General features: G+C 36.6%; 1 protein-coding gene across 2 annotated transcripts in view; it reads left to right on the top strand.

Annotated features, from left to right (window-relative positions):
- The window catches only part of ARL6 (ADP ribosylation factor like GTPase 6), a 54,023-nt gene extending 35,737 nt beyond the window's left edge, over positions 1–18,286 (top strand). Inside the window, exons 6-9 of one of the 2 annotated variants that reach the window (XR_010840800.1) lie at positions 6,300–6,429; positions 10,108–10,163; positions 15,168–15,362; positions 16,755–18,286. Coding sequence is in view for 1 of the 2 variants with exons in the window: in XM_059065712.2 (XP_058921695.1) it covers positions 6,300–6,429; positions 10,108–10,163; positions 15,168–15,193 (212 nt within the window). In the remaining variant the exon portion in view is untranslated. Of the gene's footprint in view, positions 1–6,299; positions 6,430–10,107; positions 10,164–15,167; positions 15,693–16,754 lie in introns of those variants that run through there. The other variant, XM_059065712.2, reaches the window with a different exon arrangement.
- The last annotated feature ends 6,027 nt before the right edge of the window (positions 18,287–24,313 follow it).

Raw genomic sequence — 24,313 nt, 5'->3', positions numbered from 1 at the left:
TTTTTACCTTGCTCCTTCATCTGCTGTGTGTTTTTCTGTCTTTTCATTTTGCTTACTGTGTTTTGGGTCTCCTTTTTGCAGGCTGCAGGTTCGTAGTTCCCGTTGTTTTTGGTGTCTGTCCCCAGTGGCTAAGGTTGGTTCCGTGGGTTGAGTAGGTTTCCTGGTTAGGGAGACTAGTGCCTGTGTTCTGGTGGATGAGGCTGTATCTTGTCTTTCTGGTGGGCATGTCCACATATGGTGGTGTGTTTTGGGGTGTCTGTAGCCTTATGATTTTAGGCAGCCTTTCTGCTAATGGATGGGGCTGTAGTCCTGTCTTGCTAGTTGTTGGTCATAGGGTGTCCAGCACTGGAGCTTGCTGGTCGTTGAGTGAAGCCGGGTGTTGGTGTTGAGATGGAGATCTCTGGGAGATTTTCGCTGTTTGATATCACGTGGAGCTGGGAGGTCTCTTGTGGACCAGTGTCCTGAAGTTGGTTCTCCCACCTCAGAGACACAGCCCTGATGCCTGCCTGGAGCACCAAGATCCTTAAATCCACATGGCTCAGAATAACAGGGAGAAAAAATAGAAAGGAAAGAAAGAAATGAAGGAAGAAAAGGAAGGAAGGAAGAGGAAGAAAGGGAGGAAGAAAGGGAGGAAGAAAGGAAGAGAGGAAGGAAGAAAGGAAGAAAGAAAGAAAGAAGATAAAATAAAGTAGCATAAAATAAAAAATAATTATTAAGAAGAAAAATTTTAAAAAGTAGAAAAAAAAGGGACGGTCAGATCCCTAGGACAAATGTTGAAAGTAGAGCTATACAAAGAAAACCTCACAGAGCAGCACACACATACACACTCATAAAAAGAGAAAAGGGGGTAAATAATAATATGTCTTGCTCCCAAAGTCCACCTCTTCAACTTGGGATGATTCGCTGTCTATTCAGGTATTCCACAGATGCAGGGCACTTCAAGTTGATTGTGGAGATTAATCCACTGCTTCTGAAGCTGCTGGGAAAGACCTCCCCCTCTCCTCTTTGTTCGCACAGCTCCTGGGGTTCAGCTTTGGACTTGGCCCCACCTCTGCGCGTAGGTCTCCCGAGGGCGTCTGCTCTTCGCTCAGACAGGACGGGGTCAATGGAGCAGCTGATTCGGTGGCTCTTGCTCAGGCCGGGGAGAGGAGGGGTGCGGATGCGGGGCGAGCCTGTCGTGGCAGAGGCCAGCGTGACGTTGCACCAGCCTAAGGCGCGCCGTGCATTCTCCCGGGGAAGTTGTCCCTGGATCCCGGGACCCTGGCAGTGGCGGGCTGCACAGGCTCCCAGGAGGGGAGGTGTGGAGAGTGACCTGTACTTGCACACAGGTTTCTTGGTGTCGGCAGCAGCGGCCTTAGCATCTCATGCTCGTCTCTGGTGTCTGCGCTGATAGCCGTGGTTCATGCCCGTTTCTGGAGCTCCTTTACGTGGCGCGCTTAATCCCCTCTCCTCTCGCACCAGGAAACAGAGGCAAGAAAAAGTCTCTTTTCTCTTCAGCAGCTCCAGACTTTTTCCTGGACTCCCTCCCGTCAAGCCGTGGTGCACTAACCCCTTCAGGCTGTGTTCACACAGCCAACCCCAGTTCTCTGCCTGCAATCCAACTGAAGCCCCTGTCCACCCCAGTGGGTAAGCAGACAAGCCTCTCGGGCTGGTGAGTGCTGATCGGCACCGATCCTCTGCAGGAGTCTCTCTGCTTTGCCCTCCACACCCCTGTTACTGCACTCTCCTCCGTGGCTCTGAAGCTTCCCCCTCCGCCACCCACAGTCTCCACCCGCGAAGGGGCTTCTAGTGTGTGGGAACCTTTCCTCTTTCACAGCTCCCTCCCACTGGTGCTGGTCCTATCCCTATTCTTTTGTCTCTGTTTATTCTTTTTCTTTTGTCCTACCCAGGTATGTGGGGAGTTTCTTGCCTTTTGGAAGGTCTGAAGTCTTCTGCCAGCGTTCAGTGGGTGTTCTATAGGAGCAGTTCCATGTGTAGATGTATTTCTGATGTATTTGTGGGGAGGAAGGTGATCACTGCATCTTCCTCTTCCGCCATCTTCTCTAGCCCCCCCCCCATCTAATTGTTTTGTGTATCCCTTAACTGCTTATTGAAGATATGGATGATTTTACTACTTTTATCTTTTAACCTTCTACTACCTTTGTGCATAGATGGTTTCTTATCTTTGTTATAATTTGCCTTTACTGATGAGCTTTTTCCATTCATGCTTTTCATCTTTCTCATTGTGCCTTTTTCTTGTTCACTTAGGGAAGTTCCTTACTATTTCTTGTAAAGCTGTTTTGGTGGTGCTGAACTCTTTTAGCTTTTGCTTGTTTGTGAAACTTGATCTCTCCCTCAGATCTGAATGAGAACTTTACAGGGTGGAATATTCTTGGTTGTAGGTCTTTCACTTTATCACTTTAAATATATCCTGCCACTCCTTTCTAGCCTTCAGAGTTTCTGCTGAAAAGTCAGCTGATAGCCCTATGGGACTTCTGCTGTATGTTAACTCATTGCTTTTCTCTTGCTTCTTTTAACATTCTCTTTATCTTTAATTTTTGCCATTTTAATTACAATGTCTTGGTGTGCTCCTCTTTGAGTTAGTCATGTATGGAACTTTGTATTTCCTGGACTTGGATGTCTGTTTCCTTTCCCAGGTTAGGGAAGTTTTTCAGCTATTATGCCTTCAAATATGTTCTCAGGCCTTTTCTCTATCTCTTCTTTTTCTGGTACTCTCATAATGCAAATATTAGTGTGCTTGATGTTGTCACAGAGGTCTCTTAAACTGTTCTCATGTTTTTTCATTCTGTTTTCTTTTTTCTGTTCCACATCAGTGGTTTCCACTACTCTATCTTCCAGGTCTCTGATCTCTTCCTCTGTATCATTTAGTCTACTGTTGATTCCTTCTAGTGTATTTTTCGTTTCAGTTATTGTATTCTTCATCTCTGGTTGTTCTTTATATTTTCTAACTCTTCGTTAAAAACTTTTAATTTCTCTCTCTGTGCATCCATTCTTCTCCTGAGTTCTTTGAACATCTTTATGATCACTACCCTAAGCTCCTTCTCAAGTAGACTTCCTTGCTCCATTTCACTTAGTTCTTCTTTTGGAGTTTTATTTTGTTCTTTTGTTTGGAACATGTTGTTCTGTCACTTCATTTTCCCTGACTTTTGGTTTTTATTTTTGTGTATCTGATAGGTTGGTTATATTCACCAACCTTGAAGAAGTGTCCTTTCGTAAGAGATGTCTTATGCATCTCAACAGTACACTCCTCTCTTGTCACCAGACCTATATGCTCTAGGAGTTCCCCCTCTATGAGGCTGTATGGGTCCTTCTGTTGTGCCGGGCTAACTGTGTGGGTAGTTTGCTAGGCCTGGTTGGCTCTTGGTTCATTGGTTGCCAGGTCCTGCTTTGTGTGGAGGCTGATGGCCACTGGTTGACAGGATCAGCTCTCGGGATAGCTGACTGCATAAACTCAAAAGGCCCCAGGGCTACAGCTGGTTTACTGGTGGGCGGAGTCAGGGTCTAGGAGATCCTGGGGTTGTTGCCTGCCCACTGGTGGCTAAAGCCACATCCTGGAGCTAGTGCTGGCCTATTGGCAGGCAGAGCCAAGTCCTGGGTTCTGGTTGCAGGGCCCAGGGGTCCCAGAGCAGGTGTTGAATCGCTGGTGGGTGGGGCTGGTTCCTGACACAGTTAGGTATGGGACCCAGGGTGTCTTGAAGCTTGTGTTCACCTGCTAGTGGGCAGGGCCAGGGCCCAGCCAGTCCCAGAGCAGGGTCTGGCCAGGGCAAGGCTGGGATAAGCTAGAGAAGGATTCCAAAATGAGCTTACTGGCACCAGTGTCCACGTGGTACAACGAGTTCCCCAAAATGGCTGCCTCCAGTTTCTTTGTCCCCAGGGTGAGCTTTACCTCTCCAAGATCAGCAAGTAGGTCTGGCCCAGGTTCCTATCAAATTACTGCTTTTGCCCAGAGTCCTGAAGCCCGTGAGAGTTTGTGTGCACTCTTTAAGAGTGAAGTCTCTATTTCCCCCAGTTCTCTTGGTCTCCCAAAAGTGAGCCCTGCTGGCCTTCAAAGACAAATGCTCTGGGGATTCATCTTCCCAGTGCAGGACCCGTGGGCTCAGGTGCCTAGCATGGGGCTCAGATCTGTCCCTCCTTTGGGAGAACCTCTGCAGTTATAATTATTCGCTCATTTGTGGCTCGCCTACCCAGGGGTATGGGATTTGACTATATCTCGACTCCACCCCTCCTACCCATCGCATTGTGATTCCTTCTTTATTTTATTTGTTTTATTTTTTTATTTTTTTTTTGCGATACGCGAGCCTCTCACTGTTGTGGCCTCTCCCGTTCTGGAGCACAGGCTCCAGACGCGCAGGCTCAGCGACCATGGCTCACGGGCCCAGCCGCTCCGCGGCATGTGGGATCCTCCCAGACCGGCGCACGAACCCGTGTCCCCTGCATCGGCAGGCGGACTCTCAACCACTGCACCACCAGGGAAGCCCCGTGATTCCTTCTTTATATATTTAGTTGTAGAATATCCTTTCTGATATGTTCTGGTCTTTTTCATTGATGGCTATTCTGCAAACAGTTGTGATTTTGGTGTGCCCATGAGAGGAAGTGAACTCCATTTTGCACCTGAGAGAGTAGAGAATAAGCTGCCTGGGGACAGTCTGGGAAATGAAGGCTCTGTGCTGCGGTTTAAGATAATCATCTGGGACAAGCAGCAGCACAGCCAGGCATCAGATATCAGGGGGTGTGGACAGGGAGACTTCCTCCCACAGACGCCACCCAAAGTTGCTTCCTCATTCAGTCCTGTGGAAGACAATCACACATCTCCCACAATCTTACTGATTTTTTTTTTGTCTACTTGTCTATCAATTTCTAAAAGAGGGGTGTTGCAGTGTCCACTATGATTGTGAATTTATTTGATTTTCCTTTAATACTCTCAAATTTTGCTTTATGTGTTTGGAAGCTTGTCTATTAGATACACGCTTAAAATTGTTTTGTTTTCTTGATTGATTCACCGTTTTATAATTTTTAAATGCCTTTTTCTTTGCTAATACCCTTTGTCTTGAATACTACTTTGTCTGATGTTGGTGTAACCATGCCAGCTTTCTTACACTTAAGCATACGCATAATATGTTTTGCAGGCCTTTTACTTTCAACTTGTTTGTGTCCTTATGTTCAAAGTGCACCTCTTATAAACTTCATATCTTACTTTTTTATCTACTCTGAAATTCTCTGCTCCAGGATAAATTCCAGCTGGACTAAATATTTAAATATAAAAATTACACTATTACAGCAGTGGAAGAAACTATGGGAGAATTTTTTAAATAGAAATTTGCATGTCCTTTGACCCAGCAATTCCACTTCTCAAATTTATCCTATAGATGTTCTGGCCCCTGTACAAATTTTTGTATGTACAAGTTTATTCATTATAACATCGCTTATAGTTGTAAATATTGGCAACAACACAAATATATCTCAGTTGGGTACTATATACATAAATTATGGTACGTTGTACTGAAAGACAGGACATTCACAACTGTTAAAATAATGATGAAACTGCTCTGTATGTACTGATATGGGACAGTCTCCAAGCTATGAAATTAAGTGAAAAACAAAAGGTGTAAAATAGTGAGAATAGTCTGCTGTAAGAATAATATATAATAATTGTTTTCAAATATGTAAAATATTCATAAAAAGATGCCAAGAAACAGATGATGATATGGGTTGCCTCTTCTAGGGAGGACAGGTGTATGGACTAGGACAAAGGTGGGAGGGAGGAGATTCTTTTGCTGCGTACAATTTTGTCTCTTCTGAATTTTGAACTATTTAAATGTATTATGTATTCAAAAGTTAAAAAAAATGCTCCCAAAATTGTAACAAGGTAAAAACATCTTGTTAAAGTATCTAGGTTACTTATAATGCTGCAACTAAAATATAAAACCAGGATCCATTTCATACTCCTACTTCTGTTTGAAGTTGGCCTCTTTTTTGTTGACAGTAAAAATGAAACCCAAAATGTTTGACCCTTTTCTAGATGCTATTCAGTAACTGTTTAATGAGCCCCCCACTCCCACCCCATCCATCTTTGGTTTACAGTTCCAACCAGGGGGCAGATAATCTTAGGAAGAGGTATTTTTTAAATTCTCCTGTCACTCAAATACATGCTTCACAGTATATGTCTTTAAATGTTTATGTGTGTGTGATATGGGACGAAGTGATTGGAAAACAATTTCAGTGGATTACAGTTTTAAGGATTTGGGAGAAAGTAACCCAAAAGGCTGGAAATGTGATGATAGTCTTATTTTCTCTTTTAGATATTAAGCACCGCCGAATACCAATTTTATTCTTTGCGAACAAAATGGATCTTAGAGATGCAGTGACATCTGTAAAAGTGTCTCAATTGCTGTGTTTAGAGAACATCAAAGATAAACCATGGCATATTTGGTAAAGTTTTATATTTACTTTTCATTTTATCATTCTGAAAAAATCTCCAAACTTCACAGTTTTTTTCCAAGCTCACTTTATAAGTGGTAGGATGTAAGGTAAAGATTTTGTTTTATAGAATCGTGGCTTGCAGATATTCATTAACATATTACTGTTAAAACCATTTCCAACCTTTTCAGGGATAGACAAATAAAAACAGCTCTTTAAAAGAACAACTTAAACAGCCCACTTACTCACCCAACTTCAGCCACACTGATTTCCTTCTGCACATTGAATCAGCCAACCACAGTCCCACCTCAAGGTGTTTGTACTTGTTACTCCCTTTGTCGGAATCATTCTTTAAAATAATTTTCCTGCTTGCTATTGCACTTCCTTCAGGAAAGAGACTTCTCTTAATAACTCTGAAACATCACTATACCTTCCCCCCATCTCTTGTTTTTTCCTTACTTTGCTTTACTTTTATATTGCCATATGACCTCTTCTTCTTTTCTTTTTTGTTTTATAGTCTGTCCTCCTACACTAGTGCATTAGTACTATGAGAGCTGGGATTTCATTGATTTTGTTTACACTATAACCCCCAGAATAGTAATGGTACCTGCTACTTAGTAGATACACAATAAGTATTTGTTGATATGAATAAATAGAAATGCAAAAATTAATCTTATTTGGACATGCTAATAAGGTTGAACTCTTAAATAATTAGTGTCTGAAATTATTATACATTGTTTATTTGGAAAGCAGTTTCTTACTAATATATTTAACTCCAGTGTGCCTTTCTACCAAAATATTCTAACAAGGATAACCAGAAGTTATATATTAGTATTTTAAAGCCTACCACTACCTTATGTTAAATTAACCTTCCTTTTATCCACCTGCTTACCTCTCCATGCTGGAAGACATCCTTCTCTTGCCATTTTTCCCCTTTTTATAAGAAGATATCTATAGAGAAAGGCTGAACACAAAACAAGGAAGTGGTAGAGCTCAGAGAAGAACTTTAAGAGCTAACCTTGGTGCTGAAAAGAGAAGAGCTTGAGAAAACCCTTGAAACTTTTCTGTACCCAAGGCTTCATATCTCAAGTAAAACCCTCCTTACTTTGGAAATCAGAGGAAAAGTCAGTGTTTACTAAATGATTCTTGAGTTGGAATTTGAGATTTTGTGATATTTGGTTGGTGAAGAAAGGAGGGACTTGGGGTAGAGAAATATCTTGAGATAGAATCTTTATGTTTTTGTATACCATACTTAAATTGATAACATCTGAAGTAGAATAATTTTTAATTTGTGCATTAAGTGTTGTGATTGCTTTGATAGAAAGTACAAAATTCAGAACATGGGTCTAATTAGTAAAAGATGCAGTCCTCTTAATTGCAAAGTAGAAATTAATTTTACAAATGGAAAAATCTCTTTCTACTTAAAATAATTAGTAATTGAATTTTAAGATTTATTGTGACATCTGAATATTTTTTAGTGAGAGAAAGAAGTAATAGCTGATGCTAAAAGGATACGGGCTTATAACATATTGCCAGTTTCTATATTACACAACTTACAGAAGAATACCAAGTTTTTCTTTTGAATTTATCTAAAATTTTGACTTCTCCTTAATTCAAACTGGACATCTCACTAACTTCCAATTAGTGTTTCACTTGTTAAGTTTGTTTTTATCTTTTGCAATGTTTTTAAAGCATGTATGAAATTAAAAATACATTTATCCATTAATTTTAGAGAAAGAAAGTAGCACTCAGTGATGCAGAGATAAAATATTGCATCTCCCTTGTCTTAGGTACAAGTAAGTTTGGTCAGTAAAGAAGAGCTCATACAGAAATATAGTCTGGAAAATTAAAGGAAAAATTTTTTGGTTTATTTTTGACCAGTGTACTAAACATATAGTCAACTCTGATTTTCAGGTCTGATTGTGTTATTGTTCTTCCAGTGTGTTCTTTGACTAAGTCCCTGGTGTGATATATGTACGTATTTGCTTTTTTACTATCTTGTGAGGGAGACAGATAATAAAACAGGTAAATAGATGTATAAAATGTCAGTTGGGAGGATGAAAAAAAAATGAAGTAGAATAGTAAGAGAAAGAATAATGAATGTGGTCCCTCTCTGAGATCTAATTGAAGTCAGGGAGCAATTCACACAAAGGTTTAGAGGAATAACTTTCCAGGTAGAGAGACCAGCAAGTGAAAAGGCTCTTGGATGAGAATGTGTTTTCTAGGAACAGCAAGAAAGTCCATGCTGGCTGGAACAGAGAGATCTATGGGGAAATTGTAGATGAGGCCACTGAGAAATAACCAGGGGCCATGTCACATAGGGCCTTGTAGGAAATGGTAAAGACTTTGGCTTTTATTCCAATTACAAGCCTTATGATTTATTTGAAAGGAAAGGTAGAATTTAAACGTTTGGGAATTATTAGGAAAAGATGCAGGGTTTTTAGTAGCGTAGTGACACCTCCACCAAAGGGGAAGGATTTCTTCATGGTATTGTACTCTTGTTTGGGACTAGAAGTTTGTGATAAAATCAATACATTGATCTTACTTGATATAAGTATTTCAGTTACTGGTGTTTTGCCATCAATATAGGTAATCCATAGTTTGCTTTGAATAATTGTGTATCTTACGCTGTTTGTTTCTGTCTTCCTATTTTAAAATAATTCTATGATAAGTCATATTCTTAGTCTAACAAGTAATTCCTTGGAAGTAATTTCTGTTTTGATTAGAATCCAATTAACAGCTTTAAGGTAAATGAGTACATTTTAAAATCATGCTTCAGCACACTAAAAGGAGCCCTAATCATTCAGAAAATCTAATTATGTATACTAATTGTTGTTATACGATTATATTTTGAAAGGAAATAACTATATCAGTAACATGTTATGAGAAGCTATTAGTCTGAGTCTTTGAAAAGGATTATTTGATACCCTAAAAATCTCCTGCATTTTATTATTTTAGTTTATATAACTTTTTATCATTTATAAAATAATGTCACAGTAAGGATTTAGGTTTACTCTCAAGAATGGAAAGACAATGAAAAGACCCTGTGTTCAGTGTTCTATATCCAACAATCACCTGAGGCCAATGGTGATATTCCCCCATTATACAGAGGCAGAAACTGAAGGCAGAAGAGTTAAACAACCTATCCAGGTTTTTGAAGCCAATAAATAAAAAACTATGATTTGAAATCTCCTGGAATTTTTTTATTCTACCAGTTTACCAAAGTTACAATTACAGGTTTATGCCTTTTAGTTATCAAACTTCATGTCAAATAAAGTCACTCCATCCTGTGGCTAAATTACAACCTAAGTATAGCATTTCTAATAAATAAATGCTGTTGAATCATTGGGGCTGGTAGGGTGGTGTATTCCGTAACACTTTTCTGCTAGTGGGACAATAACTCAAAGTGTATGTTTCGTTAATGCCAGTCTGAGTAATATTCCTAGAACAGTAACTTTTTAGTGATACACTTTTCCAAATGTCCATATAAATTGTGAATAATTTTCTCATGTCTTGCTCCTGAACACTTAGACTTTTATATCCTATATATATTCAGTTTCAGTGCTTAGCCAGTTTTGCTCAGATTTGTTAGTAGAATATATTAATTTGCTATATGTCAAAATTGTAATTATTTATTCTTGTAGTTTTATGATGTAATAAAATGGATTTTTTTTACGGATTTTATTGCAGTGCTAGTGATGCCATAAAAGGAGAAGGATTGCAAGAAGGTGTAGACTGGCTTCAAGGTACATCACAAAATACTGTGCATCTTCAGCCTTTATTTCCCCTCCATTCACATTTTCTTTCCTTCTTTACATTTTATTTTTATTATATCACTGCCTTTCTTCCTCTTGTTTCCATTTATTTCTGCTATCAGAAAAAACAATACAGTAAGTATCCAATACTTTGCTCCATTTACTCCAATTACATTTTTGTAAAGGATTTATTTAAATAAAGTGCTTACATCCAACATACATGACATCTCTAGAAAATAATTTTAATTTATGGCAACAAATTTCTGTCAGATCTAGTAATAGAAGCACATTTGAAGTTTGGGACAAATTTTAGACCTTACTGTCAATAATTAAAAATAAATCTTCATGGCATGTATCGTTCAAGAATCATGCTATACTCCATATGTAGCTCCATTTATTCATGGCGTGTTTTTACAACTTTTAATACTCATATTTAGTATTATATATACTGGTATTCTATTAATATTTTGTAATCACAGTTCTATTTGTTATTCATCACAATAGCTATCATAAATTAAGATATATCATTTTTCCTAAGGTTATGTTGTCTACTAGACACAGGAATGGATTGAAGCACAGTGACCCACAGAGAGCAACAAAATGTGAATGTGAATGAAACCAAGTTCTATAGGTCCTTCTTATTACAGGACCCTTGAAGGTCAGGCCAAAAAATTTCCATTTTTGAGCAAGACAATTGAGGATGATTTCTATCAGGCATCTCCCTGCCCTGAACAAGGGTGAATAACAAGAGATTATAAATTCTAGCTGTAGTCTTGTGGCTATAAATTTAATTTCTTCTACACAACCCTTTTAATTCCAGTTATTTGTGTGGTTTTTTTCTCTTCTGTATGTCATAGTGGATCTAAGAGTAGCCTGCTTGTTCATACATAAAGAGACATAGTATTTCTTTGGTTCAAAGTACTAAATGTACATCTGATAAATATTTCTATGTGTTATTAGTAAAATGTGGTGTTTTAGGTAACTGCACAGACCATTGTATTTTTTTCTCTTTTGTGTTGTCATCATGACATTTACCATTAAACTGCAAAGAACCTTCTAGTTATATTTTACAATTAAGTGAAACTTAACTGAGAATCTCTAGTAGTTCTCAGAAGAGCTAGTGGGATTTTTCTGTGAACACACCAACTTCATTTCCTAGACTGTGCAAAGAAGTGGTCAAAGTGACCACTCTGGGACTGATTCCCACATAAAATAGATAGGTTACAGAGGAACATTACAGAGAAGACACTAGAAGCATATTTTCAGCCTTTATTTCACAAGTGCTTATTATTGTTCACAGTGGAGATATAGCATGGACGGAAACCCCACAATTGCTCATAATATAGTAATTCAAAGCACAATATTTACTGAAAATAGGTTGATGGTCATTGGATTTTAAATTGTAGATCTCTGTTCTTTCTTGGGGCGGGGGGTGTTTTGTCTGTAACAATGAGGCCACTAGGTGTCAGTAACGATCCAACATCACAATGCCACTTGCCAACTCTGGTCTTACCTAATTTTTGTGTCTTTGACTTTTCTGATCCATTATCTTTGCATCTTACCTCCCAAGTCTTTGAAAGAAGGATACTTTATTGGAAAAATTTATTGTAAAAATTTTTGTGCCCTTGTGTTACCATATTATTTTATGTAACCTTTATAACAATTCTCTGCAAAGTAAGTAGTAGTATCCCCATTTTATGTGGGCAGCATGGAATAGTAGTAAACAGCACTTGGGCTTTCAAGTCTAGCAGATTTATTCCACTACTTATTAATCATTAACTAATGTCTCTAATTATCTTATAAAAATAATTTTCTTCATCTGTAAAATTAAAAAATAAAATTTCAAAAATTGCCATACAGATTAAATGAAATACTGTATGTGTTAAAGTGCCTACCATAAGAAAGCACTCAAAAAATGTTAAATTTACCCTTTTACCTGACTTCTCTATTTAGTAGAGGAGGAAACTTAGTATGTAGATTTAAAAGTATATCAGTTTGGTTTTGAGTAGGAGATCCTTTGTTCATAATTTCTATGTAACAGTAAATAGTTTACATTTTTGATGTTCCTAACTGTCTCTCTGGATTTGAAAAGAAGGGAAAACCTATACTGCAAAATAGGTAGCAATAAATATAGGAGACTAGTCTATGCCTATAACTGTTAACTTATTAGCCAAAAGTTTTTCTGTAAATCTGTGAAAGATGTTCTGAACTTATATCTCTTTATTTTCCTTGCAAAATTCTGAAATTTCCTAGCATGATAAACCAGAAGGCCTCTGGTTCATTTTGGACCAATTTAATCTTATTATTTTAAGTTTACGGTTGAAAAATTGGGGGTAAAACATTAAATGACACATTTTGTGCCATGATTCCATTCTCTTTTGGAAGGATTCTGAATAATTACCTATGCACTACAGCCCAAAGACAAGAACCCATGAGTAGACTGTGAAATATTTTTTTAAACCACTAGAGAATATACAGGAACCATTGCAGAGGTAAAGAAAGATATTTATAAAAAGAAATCCTCTCACGTGACTAATGAAACTTATTCATTGTATCAGTTTATCTGTATGTGAAAAGTTAATAATGCTTCCAGGTTTTGATATAAGAATTTTAAAAACTATGCGTATTGAGTATTCCAATGAAAGACCGAGGATTGAACACATACTTAGTTTCATCCCCTCTTTAGATCTCACTAACAGTAAAGAGACTTTTGTTTAAAGCCATTTAACCCAAAAAGAATGGGAGCAACAAAAATGGCAACCATATTTTGGAAGCCAAATATCTGATGAATGTTGAATAACTTAACAGACGTGAGAAAGTGGAATTCTAAGCTAGCACTGGAGAAAGCTGGAAAGCATCTTAATTTACATTTCAGATCCCCTCAAAGGCTCAGAAATTGATGGAAATTGGAAATAAGGATGAGGTGAGACAGAAAGGAGAAGACAGTTATACATCCTTGCCCCAAAAGAAGATTGAAGTTTCATTCTTTGCAGAGAGTCAAATAGTATCCCTGGACTGGAGAACACCAAGCACAACTGTATGTTGGCATGCTGAACTGAAAATGAGGAGTAACTGAAAGTTTCATACTGAAGGTTATAACCGTCTTCTGCCTTCTCCTATTTCTCCTAGAAGACACTGGCAATAGGTAGGAGATAGCAAGTCAACTTTGAGGAGTCAGACCAGACTAAGAGAAAAGACCTACAGGTATTAACATCGGAAATTCTCAAGGAAATGGCTTAGCTAGATACACTAGACTGAAGATCACTTTTGACAAGCCTCACACATGTAACAAAATTCCAATCAGCTTTATAGTGTTCACTCATACATATGAGAAGATAGCAAAAGATCACCAAGTATTTGAAGATCAAAACATTAGAATTATGGAACATAAAAAAAGCAGATTAGAAGACTAGGGAGACCATTTCAAAAAACTATTAGAGTAGCTTCAAAGAGATAAGAGAGAATGTATTACTTTCATGAATATGACAAGAATACTACTTGAAAAAGAACAAAGAACCAAAAAAATGAGTTCTTGGAAAATAATAATAGAATAGTAGAAATGGAAAACTCAATAAAAAGATTAAAAAGAGGCAATCTCTCAGGAGGTGCAAAAAAGACAAAGAATGGAAAGAAAAGATAAAGTAAGGAGTCATTTTAGGAGGCTCGGTAACCTAATAAGAAGTTCTAAAAGAGAGAACAGAGAAAATAGAGGGGAGAAAGTCATCAAATAAATCATCAAACAGTATTTTCCAGAACTAAATGATGAGTTTTTAGTTGCAAGGCCCCTTGAGAGCCCAATGCTGTGGATGAAAATATTCCCACACCAAGGTGCATCATTATTAAAATCAACACTGGAAGACAGTGGAAGATTCTACAAGTTTCCTGAGAAGAAAATAAGAGGTTTCATCTAGAGGATAAGGAAACAAAGTAGCAACAGACTTCTCACCAGCAACACTTGGAAGCAATGCCTGGAAGAATCTAAGGAGAAAATAATATTCGCCGGCAGTATCAGTGTATTATAACTGTATAATTAAGACATCTTCAGCCATGTAAAGTCTCAAGAGTTCACTTTCTATACCATTTACTAAGGTAGCCACTGAGGTGTACTGATCAAAAACAAAAGAATAAACCAACAAGAAAAAATAAGGGAAATAGGAAAATCTGCACAAGAGAGTTGGGAAGGAATCCCTAGGATGATAGTGGAGATCCTAGAGTGATAATGAAAGATCTCATGTGAAAATAACTGGGCAAACATGGAGAACAACTGGTTCAGATTAAATAGTTTTGCACAAGACTAAGGGAGAGTTCCTCAAGAAAGTGAAATTGATCAACTGTGTATTGTGCTTCATAATAGTAAAGGTTGAAACAGGGTGAGAGTAGTGAGATTGAATTAATGTTAAGTACATTTTTTTAAAAAAAGCTAAGGCAGGGTTGGGGATGAAGAACAATTAATAACTGCAGGGAGAACAAAATGTAGTAGAAGAAAGGAAAAGTAACTGGGGTACATCATTCGTTTCAGCTGTGAATAACATTCGCATAGTCATCCTACTGATGACCACATTACTGTGTTAGGAAAATGGGGGTATTGGTCACGTGATGAGTGTGACAGAAGAACGGTGTACAAGTGTGTGAGAGCCGGAGCTCCTTATTACATTGAAGGAACTGATAGTTCAGGGAGTAATAATAAAAGCATATTATTTAGAGATACACGGGTAATCACCTAACGGAGTTGAAAGCAGTTGCCTGCGAAAGGAGAAAGAGGGGATGAGGCAAGGGACTGCTTTTTTTAATACAAGCCTTGTAGAATGAGTTGATTTTAATTAGGTGCCTGTACAATGACAAAAATACAAACTATAGTGTGAATTGTGCTTTTAAAAAGAAAAAAGCGTACACATAGGTTTCTACCATGTTCTTATGGATAGGCCTTGGATTACTTTAGAGAATGGGTTTTGCCCTGTAGAGACTGATAATTTTTTATTTGGTTTTTATTATCAGATCAGATCCAGGCTGTGAAGACATGAAAAGATAGTATTTGGAAACCTCAACAATTTTCAATTCAAGGAATATATATTAAGGCAAACTGAATATTTTAAATTTTGTGAAAGTTGTTTTTACATCTAAGAATACTTGATAATCTTCTGCTTGCATTTATGGACTCTGAATGAGGTTTTTAAGAACATAAGACTTCAGGTATGCTAATCTGGCCATTAATTGTATGAAAACTAAATGTTTCCTGAAGGGCTCCCTCCCCAGAGTTATCAACTTCTTGAAAGGTCTACATTTGATTGTAATTAGAATGTGTAAAGTCAGAGTTATTTCAGTATCTCATCTTGATTTTTGATATCTTTAATGCATTTTATTTTTTTAATTGTCTTCTAAAAACTTAGCTTATGATATGACTTTGTAGTATGATTATGCTTGTGAAAAAGAACTTTTAAATATTTATAAGGGACCATGGGTAACTAATATATATTAAAGTTTTGCTATATGTCACCATCAATAAAACATAAAATGTAATATACAAACTAGTGTGCTTTATATGCTGAAAAGAACAATGCTGTGTTACTATGGTATTTGGTGTTTTACTGTCAAACATTTGTAAATTACCTGAGACCAAGTTAAGCTAAATTTATTTATTCAGTGAATAAAACACTGAATAAATAAATGAAACATCTCTGTACCTATACTAGTTTGGCATTGTCCTAGGCAATGGTAATACAAGGTAAACAAAACGTATTCCTTATCCTCAGAGAACTTAAAATATAATGAGGGAGAATTTGAGAATCTTTTCATACAGAGTACTAATTTTATTTCATTGGCTGACTGAAAATATTACATTTTAATATTAAGAGGTATAAAATGAATTAATGTGATTCTTCATAATTATTACAACTGACTTATTCTTTCGTCCTTTAAAATGTCTCCAGTTTCCTACAGTACTTTGTTAAAATAGACTGTGACTCACCAACTGTGTTTTACTGAGCATAAACTGCTACAAAAATGTTTTTTAGAATTTTAAACATATCTCTGCCATCTACTGTATGCAAATTGTGTTACTTCTCACAACATAGAGACTGCTTATAATTGTAAACTCTAAATAGAAGCTTTCATTTTTAATCACTGGGAAACAGTGGATAGAGCAATGGTGTAAGTCCTGAAAAATATTACATATAAAGAAAAACTGTAATATACAATGTGTAACATCATAAATATCCTTAGCTGTGAAAATGATAAAAACAGAAGACAAAAGGTAAGTGAATAAAGATGTATTATGATAACTACAGTAATGGTATGTTTCACAGAGATTTGAATAAAGTAATTTTAAAACTTCAGTAAAAGTTCTATAATTCAGTTTCTCTTAGTCCAGAAATCCCAGTGATTTCGAATTTGGCACATTAAAAGTTATCCAGAATATTCCAGTGATTCAGCATTTTAGCTAACTTGCCAGCCTCTCATAAATTGTTTTGATGAAGATACAAAGTGAGTCTCATTAATCTAGAACTGCCTCAAATATAAAAAAGACATGAAGATGAAAACACTGTAATTCAACAAAAAAAACCTAATATGCTATATCTATTTTAGGAGGATGGAGAAAGGGGTGTTTTAAGAGAATTCAAATCCTCATCTACCATAAGGTAACAATAACAATAATAAAAACTATCACTATATTTTGAGCAAGATATAATTACATGTATGGGATTTTGCATCATATAATCCTCATAATAGCCTTATGTAGTAGATTCTAGCATTTGTTTTATAGACAAGGAAACTGAGACCTAAAAAAGGTTGTTTAAGGGCTTCCCTGGTGGCTCAGTGGTTGAGAGTCGGCCTGCCGATGCAGGGGACACGGGTTCGTGCCCCGGTCCAAGAAGATCCCACATGCCACGGAGCGGCTGGGCCCGTGAGCCATGGCCGCTGAGCCTGCGCGTCCAGAGCCTGTACTCCGCAACAGGAGAGGCCACAACGGTGAGAGGCCCACGTACCGCAAAAAAAAATAAATGAATTAAAAAAGGTTGTTTAAGGTCACAGAGCTAGTAAATGGTGGTGCTGGGATTCAGAACCAAACAGTCTGTTTAAAATGGATGATTCAAGAGCTAAGAGTATTACTGATTTTAGAAATATAGAGGTATCTGCCATAATAGCTGAAAGGATGGGAAAAATCTCTCACTGGGGTGGGAGACCAGGATTGGGGTGCTGGAGGTCAGGGATAAGGGACTACTGTCTTGTTTTTGCTTGTTTTAAGTCTATTAACACTTCAAAATTTAAACTCTGGACAGGGATGACTATGATAAAAATAATTCTTGAAATTATGTTGATTTGTTGATTCTAAATTAGTATTCCACAAACTACAGTAATTCACACCTATGCAAATATGTAGAAGAGAGTACTAAATGCTTCCTTTGTTTTCATGATCTCCAAATCTAGTTTATAGTCTATAAACATCCATTTGTACTCTCCATTTTCATGTAAAGATTATGTAGAAGCAAGTTGGGCTACAGTGGTTACGGCACGCCATGTGTGTATACACTGAGGTTATTGCATTTGTATTTAACATATTATGCAATTAAAATTTATTGCATTAAAGCTCAAGCAAGTGTTTTTTTTAATGTTTAGACTTCACTGTTTTAACAAAGTTTAATTCATTAAGCTCCACATTTCAATGTGACACCTCATAAAATGTTCAAAAGTTAGCCTGTTGTATGTTTTACATTTAAATATTTATAATGTGGCCCTATTCAGCCTGTGCCTTCTAAATCACAAAAGAACTGAGTTGTATATATTTTTCATTTGTAGGTTGTCTGCTAAAAATTACAAATTGCCTTCTGATTACTTAAGTTGTTTTTTTCCCACCGTATTGTGATTTCCATAAATATATGTAGTTACTCTAGAGAAAACTTAAGGCAAATACATCCTGCATGTAGCTGTGGTACATTAAAATACTCTAGCATTTTAACTGATTTGCTTTTTGATTTTTCCTTCTTGCTTCTTAGTTAAAAAATAAATAAAACCAATATTAAATGCTCACTTAAATGGATGTTAAAATAGGTTTGTTCATTTCTGTGACTGGAAGAAAATACTTTGAGAAATGGTTATTGTGTTTAATTAAATGTTTCAAGTAACTTATTTATTACATTTTTATTGTGAATCTTTCTCTTTAAGGATGTTCATTCTGGGGTTTGCAAGGAGCTGCCTCAGGACCATTACTGATTCTTCCCTCTGATCATTCGATTTTAATGCCACCCTTGGCAACTTCATGAACATATAGTATTAAGCTTTTCTCTGGTGATTTATAATAAACCAAAAAGGACAAATTTAATTCTTCACCAAATTTCAAGTCACCAAGTAATGCTAGAAGTCATAGAGGAATAGGAGGTACTTTAAAAATAAAATTTGGTTAGAAATATAGTAGTAATAATAGACATTTTTTGTGGTTTTTACTATGTGCCAGGCACTTTCTAAGCATTTTATATATGTATATAACTTCATTTAATCATCATAACATAATATGTGTAAAATGGATAACTAATAAGAACCTGCTGTATAAAAAAATAAATAAAATTCAAAAAAAACCCATCATAACAACTCTATGAGGTAGGCGCTATTATCTCTATTATGTAGGTCACAGGTCAGCAAACTACTAATCTTTGTATGGCCCTTGAGCTAATAATGGTTTTACATTTTTAAAGTGTTATTTAAAAAAAAAAAAAAAGGCAACAGATACAGTATGTGGCCCACAGAGCATGAAATTATTTACTGTCTGGGGCTTTACGTAAAAACTTTGCCGACCCCTATCGTAGATGATGAAAGTGAGGCAAAGGAGATTAAGTAACTTGCCAATTGTCCCATTGCAAATAAACATAAGACCCCAGATTTTGAGTCTAGACTATCTGGCTCAAGAATTTGTGTTCTTAACCTCTACAAGGTTTCTTGAAAAGCTAAAGAGCATTCTAAAATGGAATAGAACAATTTGAAATTACTTCTTTCTTAAATAATTATATTAAAGATGAAAAATTAGATGCAAATAGCTGAAAAGTAATGCTCATTGAAATCCTCCCCCCCCCCCCGCCAGTTATATTGGTGTCTTGGCCGTCTGACGTCTTTTTCCTTCCTTTTCTTTAAATGGGTGGCAACAGATGGGGCTGATTCTGAAACATCAGACATGTTAATGTTTCAAAGTTTAATCACACACAGATTATCCCCAAGCATCTGGCTTTGTCTTCCAGATTTCTCAGTGACTTTTACCAATATTTTGAGTTAACTGATAACTAGTGTTGACAGTCTTGAAACGTGGTAAAATGTAGGTGCATTAATAATCCAATTTGTGGATATGCATTTTAAGTTGTGACCCCAAGTAACAACTATAGCTAAAAATATTTTCTTAATTGCAAATATTTTATGGCTTTGCCTCAGTGTTCTAAATTTTTGCCATTTGACTATTGGAATAGCATATATCCATAAAGGCCTAGGCCCAGAAATCAGTGTGTGTGTGTGTGTGTGTGTGTGTGTGTGTGTGTGTGTGTGTCTCATTCTCTTTTGGAAAACTTTATAAACTCTTCCAATTATTTAATGAAATGTTATAATGTTACAGTAAAATATTACTGAGATAGGTTTACATTTCCTCTAATTGAGAGTAATCAATGTTGGAGTTAAAGCCAGTTTCACATTAAGCTCTATTTTCTTAGGGTCAGTGTGTGCGTGTGTGTGTGTTTATCAGAATGCACCATCCTAAGGTCATAGGAAGCTCTCACTTCACTCATTTTAGTGATCATAACTATTTCCCCAGGGCTCTCTTGGGAAGGTTATAGATATATCTTACAGATGCGTTATTCTTTCTGTGTTGTAGGGTTTTTTATTTTGTTTGTTTTTGTGATGCTATTAAATGTGATACGTCAGTTCTTGCCATTTCTGGAAACTTTATTATCTACTTGATAGAGTTTTTACTGCATTTTTTAGATGCTGGATTATTAGTGTATTAAGTACTGTCCACTAATTCCGTGAGCTTAATTTATAAATTCACAAAATATCACTTATCTCTTTTTACATTGTAAAACCCCCATACTGTGACTAATTTTATTTCATTTATACATAGCAGGACAAAATTTCTTAAGAACAAATAAAATGATTTCCAAGACCCTGTATCAACATGGTATCTTGTTAATGTTAAAATTTGTTTTTCTAATTTGAAATACGTCTAACACAGAACTATTTTTTAAATATTAATGCTATGTTTGCTGATTAAAAAGTGTGTTGGTCTCTATAAAGGCAAGAGGCAGTATTTTTCTACTAATTAGACCTTCAGATGTAACAAGCAGATATATCAATACTTATCACAGAACTTGTCTATGTGGGAAATGGGTATAAACTTAAGAAATAGACTATAGTTCTTAAAGAGATCAGGACAATTCTGAGGCTTCACCTCCATATCAGGAGGTCTTAGTCTTTTTTAGGAATAGGAATAGGGCTTGCCCTACTGTAGAATAGGATTTGAGCAGCAACTTTGTCTAGAAAGCCTACAGTTGTATTTCCTTTAATATAAGAGAATTATTAGTGCCACAAAGACTTTATTTATATTTAAAGATTATACAGTACTCTATTTAACTTAATACATCCTTATTTTTATTAGATTTATTTAAATATCTGTCTTATGTATCCTACCTTCCAGAAGGAAACTGAGGAAGAGTATCTACATCCTAAGGTCACTTCATAATAAAATGAAAAACCATAATGCTAAGTGTCTTATTCTAAGGAAATAGAGGTTATTCACTTAACTCATGGTTAGTTTTTATTTTTTTCATCTTTTTTTTCTTTAGCCTTACTTCAAATTGTTCTTCAAAAGGCATAAGTTAATATCGATATATATGCATTTATTAAGATAATCCTTTAATCAACTACAATCAGAAAAAATTTTTCATAGTGTAACTTAAGTGTAAACTCTCTAATTATAAAGGAGGTACCCAAATCCTTACCTTCTCTTTCTTCTTACAGAAAATAGTATGGAGTGGGAGGGTTCAGTGGTGCCCTGGATAAAACTCAGATCTGGGCTAACTCACAGAAAAATCATTATTTCAGATTGCTTCCAAGTCCTTGTAGCTATCACTGAGTAGATGGCTCTCTAAAATTGATAGCACATTTGCTTATTCCAGCAAACCCAGGTTACAGCCTGGAAGCCAGAATGTGAACATATTTGGGGTTGACATGGCTCTGCGTAATAATGTAAATCACTTCACAGACTATATTATATTTAGAAAAATTGCTTCCCTCAAAATTATTCTAGAATTTGACTCAGTACTTATTTTAGAGACATGTGCATAATGTTTATTTGCAAGGGCAATAATTGTATCTCGAATGTTTGAGTCTTTACCATAATCCTTTATTGAGGAAGCTGATGCATTTCATCTTCCTTTTTTACACATCCTAGTCACTCTTGTTTTGAATATCCACTCACCAGCTAAGATCCTTTTCTCTGCTGGTTTCTGTCTTAAGTGTTTTCTAAGCAAGTATATCAGTTCCTAGGGTTCTCTATGGAAAGTCTTAACATATTCTATTTAATTGAACCATATGGCATTGCCATTTTTAGGCCCAAAGCAGCTGAATGATAGCACTTTCATATGGTTCAGTTAAGGTCACCTGGAAACTTCTGAACAGCTTAATTTTTCAGTAAGTGTCAAAGAAATCAATACCTAAGCAGCCACAACCTAGCCTGGACCAAAAAAGACCTATGTTTTTTTTGGCCACAATACTTTGTCGTTCCATGCCTCAAACCAAGCCAGTAATCTGAGGGATTTCTTAATTTTTAAGGTATGTATCATTTCAGACACATTTTATGAGCCATTTCAGATTCTCTCAGACTCACCATCTCTTGTTTCAGCTGCCACTGCTTATAGGCTCCAGCCAACTATATGTAGGTGCAGAGCACCCTATTTTTGTTCCCATGCCTCCACCCCTACCATTCCAAAACACACATAACCTAGCAGGGGAACCATTGACAAGTAGAAGACAAGAACTAGTGAATAAATTCTTCCCTCTTTCTATTTTTCCCACCAATCATGGACAGTCTAGAGACTCACCATATATAGCTTCTGGGATGACTAACAATTAGTCACTCTTAGCAGCGGCCAGCTCAGGAACACCTCACATGGCCACTCTCCTAACCTGCTTCATTCTCCTTTTCCATAACTTTACTTCCTAATAATACAGAATCTCCCTGCCTCAGCAATGCTTTCTGAGGAACCCAGGCTATATCCAACATTATTCTCAAATTTTCATCAGAGTCACCTATGGTAGAATACATGCTGAAGTTTGAGAAGTATTCCCCTAGGACTTTTCTTTTTTAATTTTTATGTTTTTAATATTTATTTTATATTGGAGTAGAGTTGATTAGCAATGTTGTGTTAGTTTCAGGTGTACAGTAAAGTGATTTGGTTATACATATACAAACATCTATTCTTTTTCAAATTCTTTTCTGTTTCAGGTTATTACAGAATATTGAGCAGAGTTTCCTGTGCTATACAGTAGGTCCTTGTTGGTTATCTATTTTAAATATGTGTGTACATGTCAATGCCAAACTCCCAATCTATCCCTTCCCCCCCCCCCCCACCGGATAACCATATGTTCGTTTTCTAAGTCTGTGAGTCTGTTTCTGTTTTGTAAATAAGTTCATTTGTATCACTTTTTTTTTTTTAGATTCTGCATATAAGTGATATCATATGATATTTGTCTTTCTCTGTCTGAGTTACTTCACTTAGTATGTTAATATCCAGGTCCATCCATGTTGCTGCAAAGGACATTATATCATTCTTTTTAATTGCTGAGTAATATTCCACTGTGTGTATATATATATATATATATATATATATATATATATATATATACAGTATATATATATACCACAACTTTCTTTATCCATTCATCTGTTGATGGACATTTAGGTTGCTTCCATGTCTTGGCTATTGTAAACAACGCTTCAGTGAACAGGGGTGCATGTATACTTCCGAACCATGTTTTTCTCTGGGTATATGCCCAGGAGTGGGATTGCTAGATCATATGGTAGCTCTCTTTAAAGTTTTTTAAGGAACCTCCGTACTGTTCTCCATAGTGGTTGTACCAATTTACATTCCCACCAACAGTGTAGGAGGGTTGCCTTTTCTCCACACTCTCTCCAGCATTTATTGTTTGTAGACTTTTTGATGATGGTACTTCTGACTGGTGTGAGGTGATATCTCATGGTAGTTTTGATTTGCATTTCTCTAATAATTAGTGATGTTGAGCATCTTTTCATGTGCCTCTTGGCCATCCGTTTATCTTCTTTGGAGAGATGTCTATTTAGGTCTTCTGCCAATTTTTTGATTGGGTTGTTGGTTTTTTTGGTATTGAGCCACATGAGCTGTTTGTAAATTTTGTAGATTAATCCCTTGTTGGTCACATCATTTGCAAATATTCTCTAGGTTGTCTTTTCATTTTGTTTATGGTTTCTTTTGCTGTGCAAAAGCTTTTGAGTTTAATTAGGTCCCATTTGGTTTTTTTGTTTGTTGTTTCTTATTTCCATTACTCTAGGAGACAGCTTGAAGAAGATATTGCTGCGATTTATGTCAAAGAGTATTCTGCCTATGTTGGCCTGTAAGAGTTTTATAGTATCTGATCCTACATTTAGGTCTTTATCCCATTTTGAGTTTATTTTTTTGTATGGTGTTAAAGAATGTACTAATTTCATTTTTTTTACGTATAGTTGTCCAGTTTTTTTCCCTGGGTCCTGGTGTACACAAGACCTTGTGTGTGCCCTCCAAGAGTGGAGTTTCTGTTTCCCCCAGTCCTGTGGAAGAATTCCTGCAATCAAACCCCTCTGGCCTTCAAAGCCAAATTCTCTGGGGGCTCTTCCTCCCGTTTCCAGGCCCCCAAGCTAGGGAGCCTGATGTAGGGCTCAGAACTTTCACTTCTGTGGGAGAACTTCTGTGGTTTAATTATTTTCCAGTTTGTGGGTCACCCACCCAGCGGGTATGGAATTTGATTTTATCACGATTGCACCCCTTCTACTGTCTCATTGTGGTTTCTTCTTTGTCTTTGGTTGTAGGGTATCTTTTTTGGTGGTTCCAGCATTTTTCTGTCAATGGTTGTTCAGCAATTAGTTGATTTTGATGTTTCCA

Source organism: Kogia breviceps, chromosome 5, assembly GCF_026419965.1.
Source record: "Kogia breviceps isolate mKogBre1 chromosome 5, mKogBre1 haplotype 1, whole genome shotgun sequence".
Taxonomy (NCBI): domain Eukaryota; kingdom Metazoa; phylum Chordata; class Mammalia; order Artiodactyla; family Physeteridae; genus Kogia; species Kogia breviceps.
Note: the sequence above shows the minus strand (reverse complement) of the source record. Positions and strands in the feature narration are given on the sequence as shown.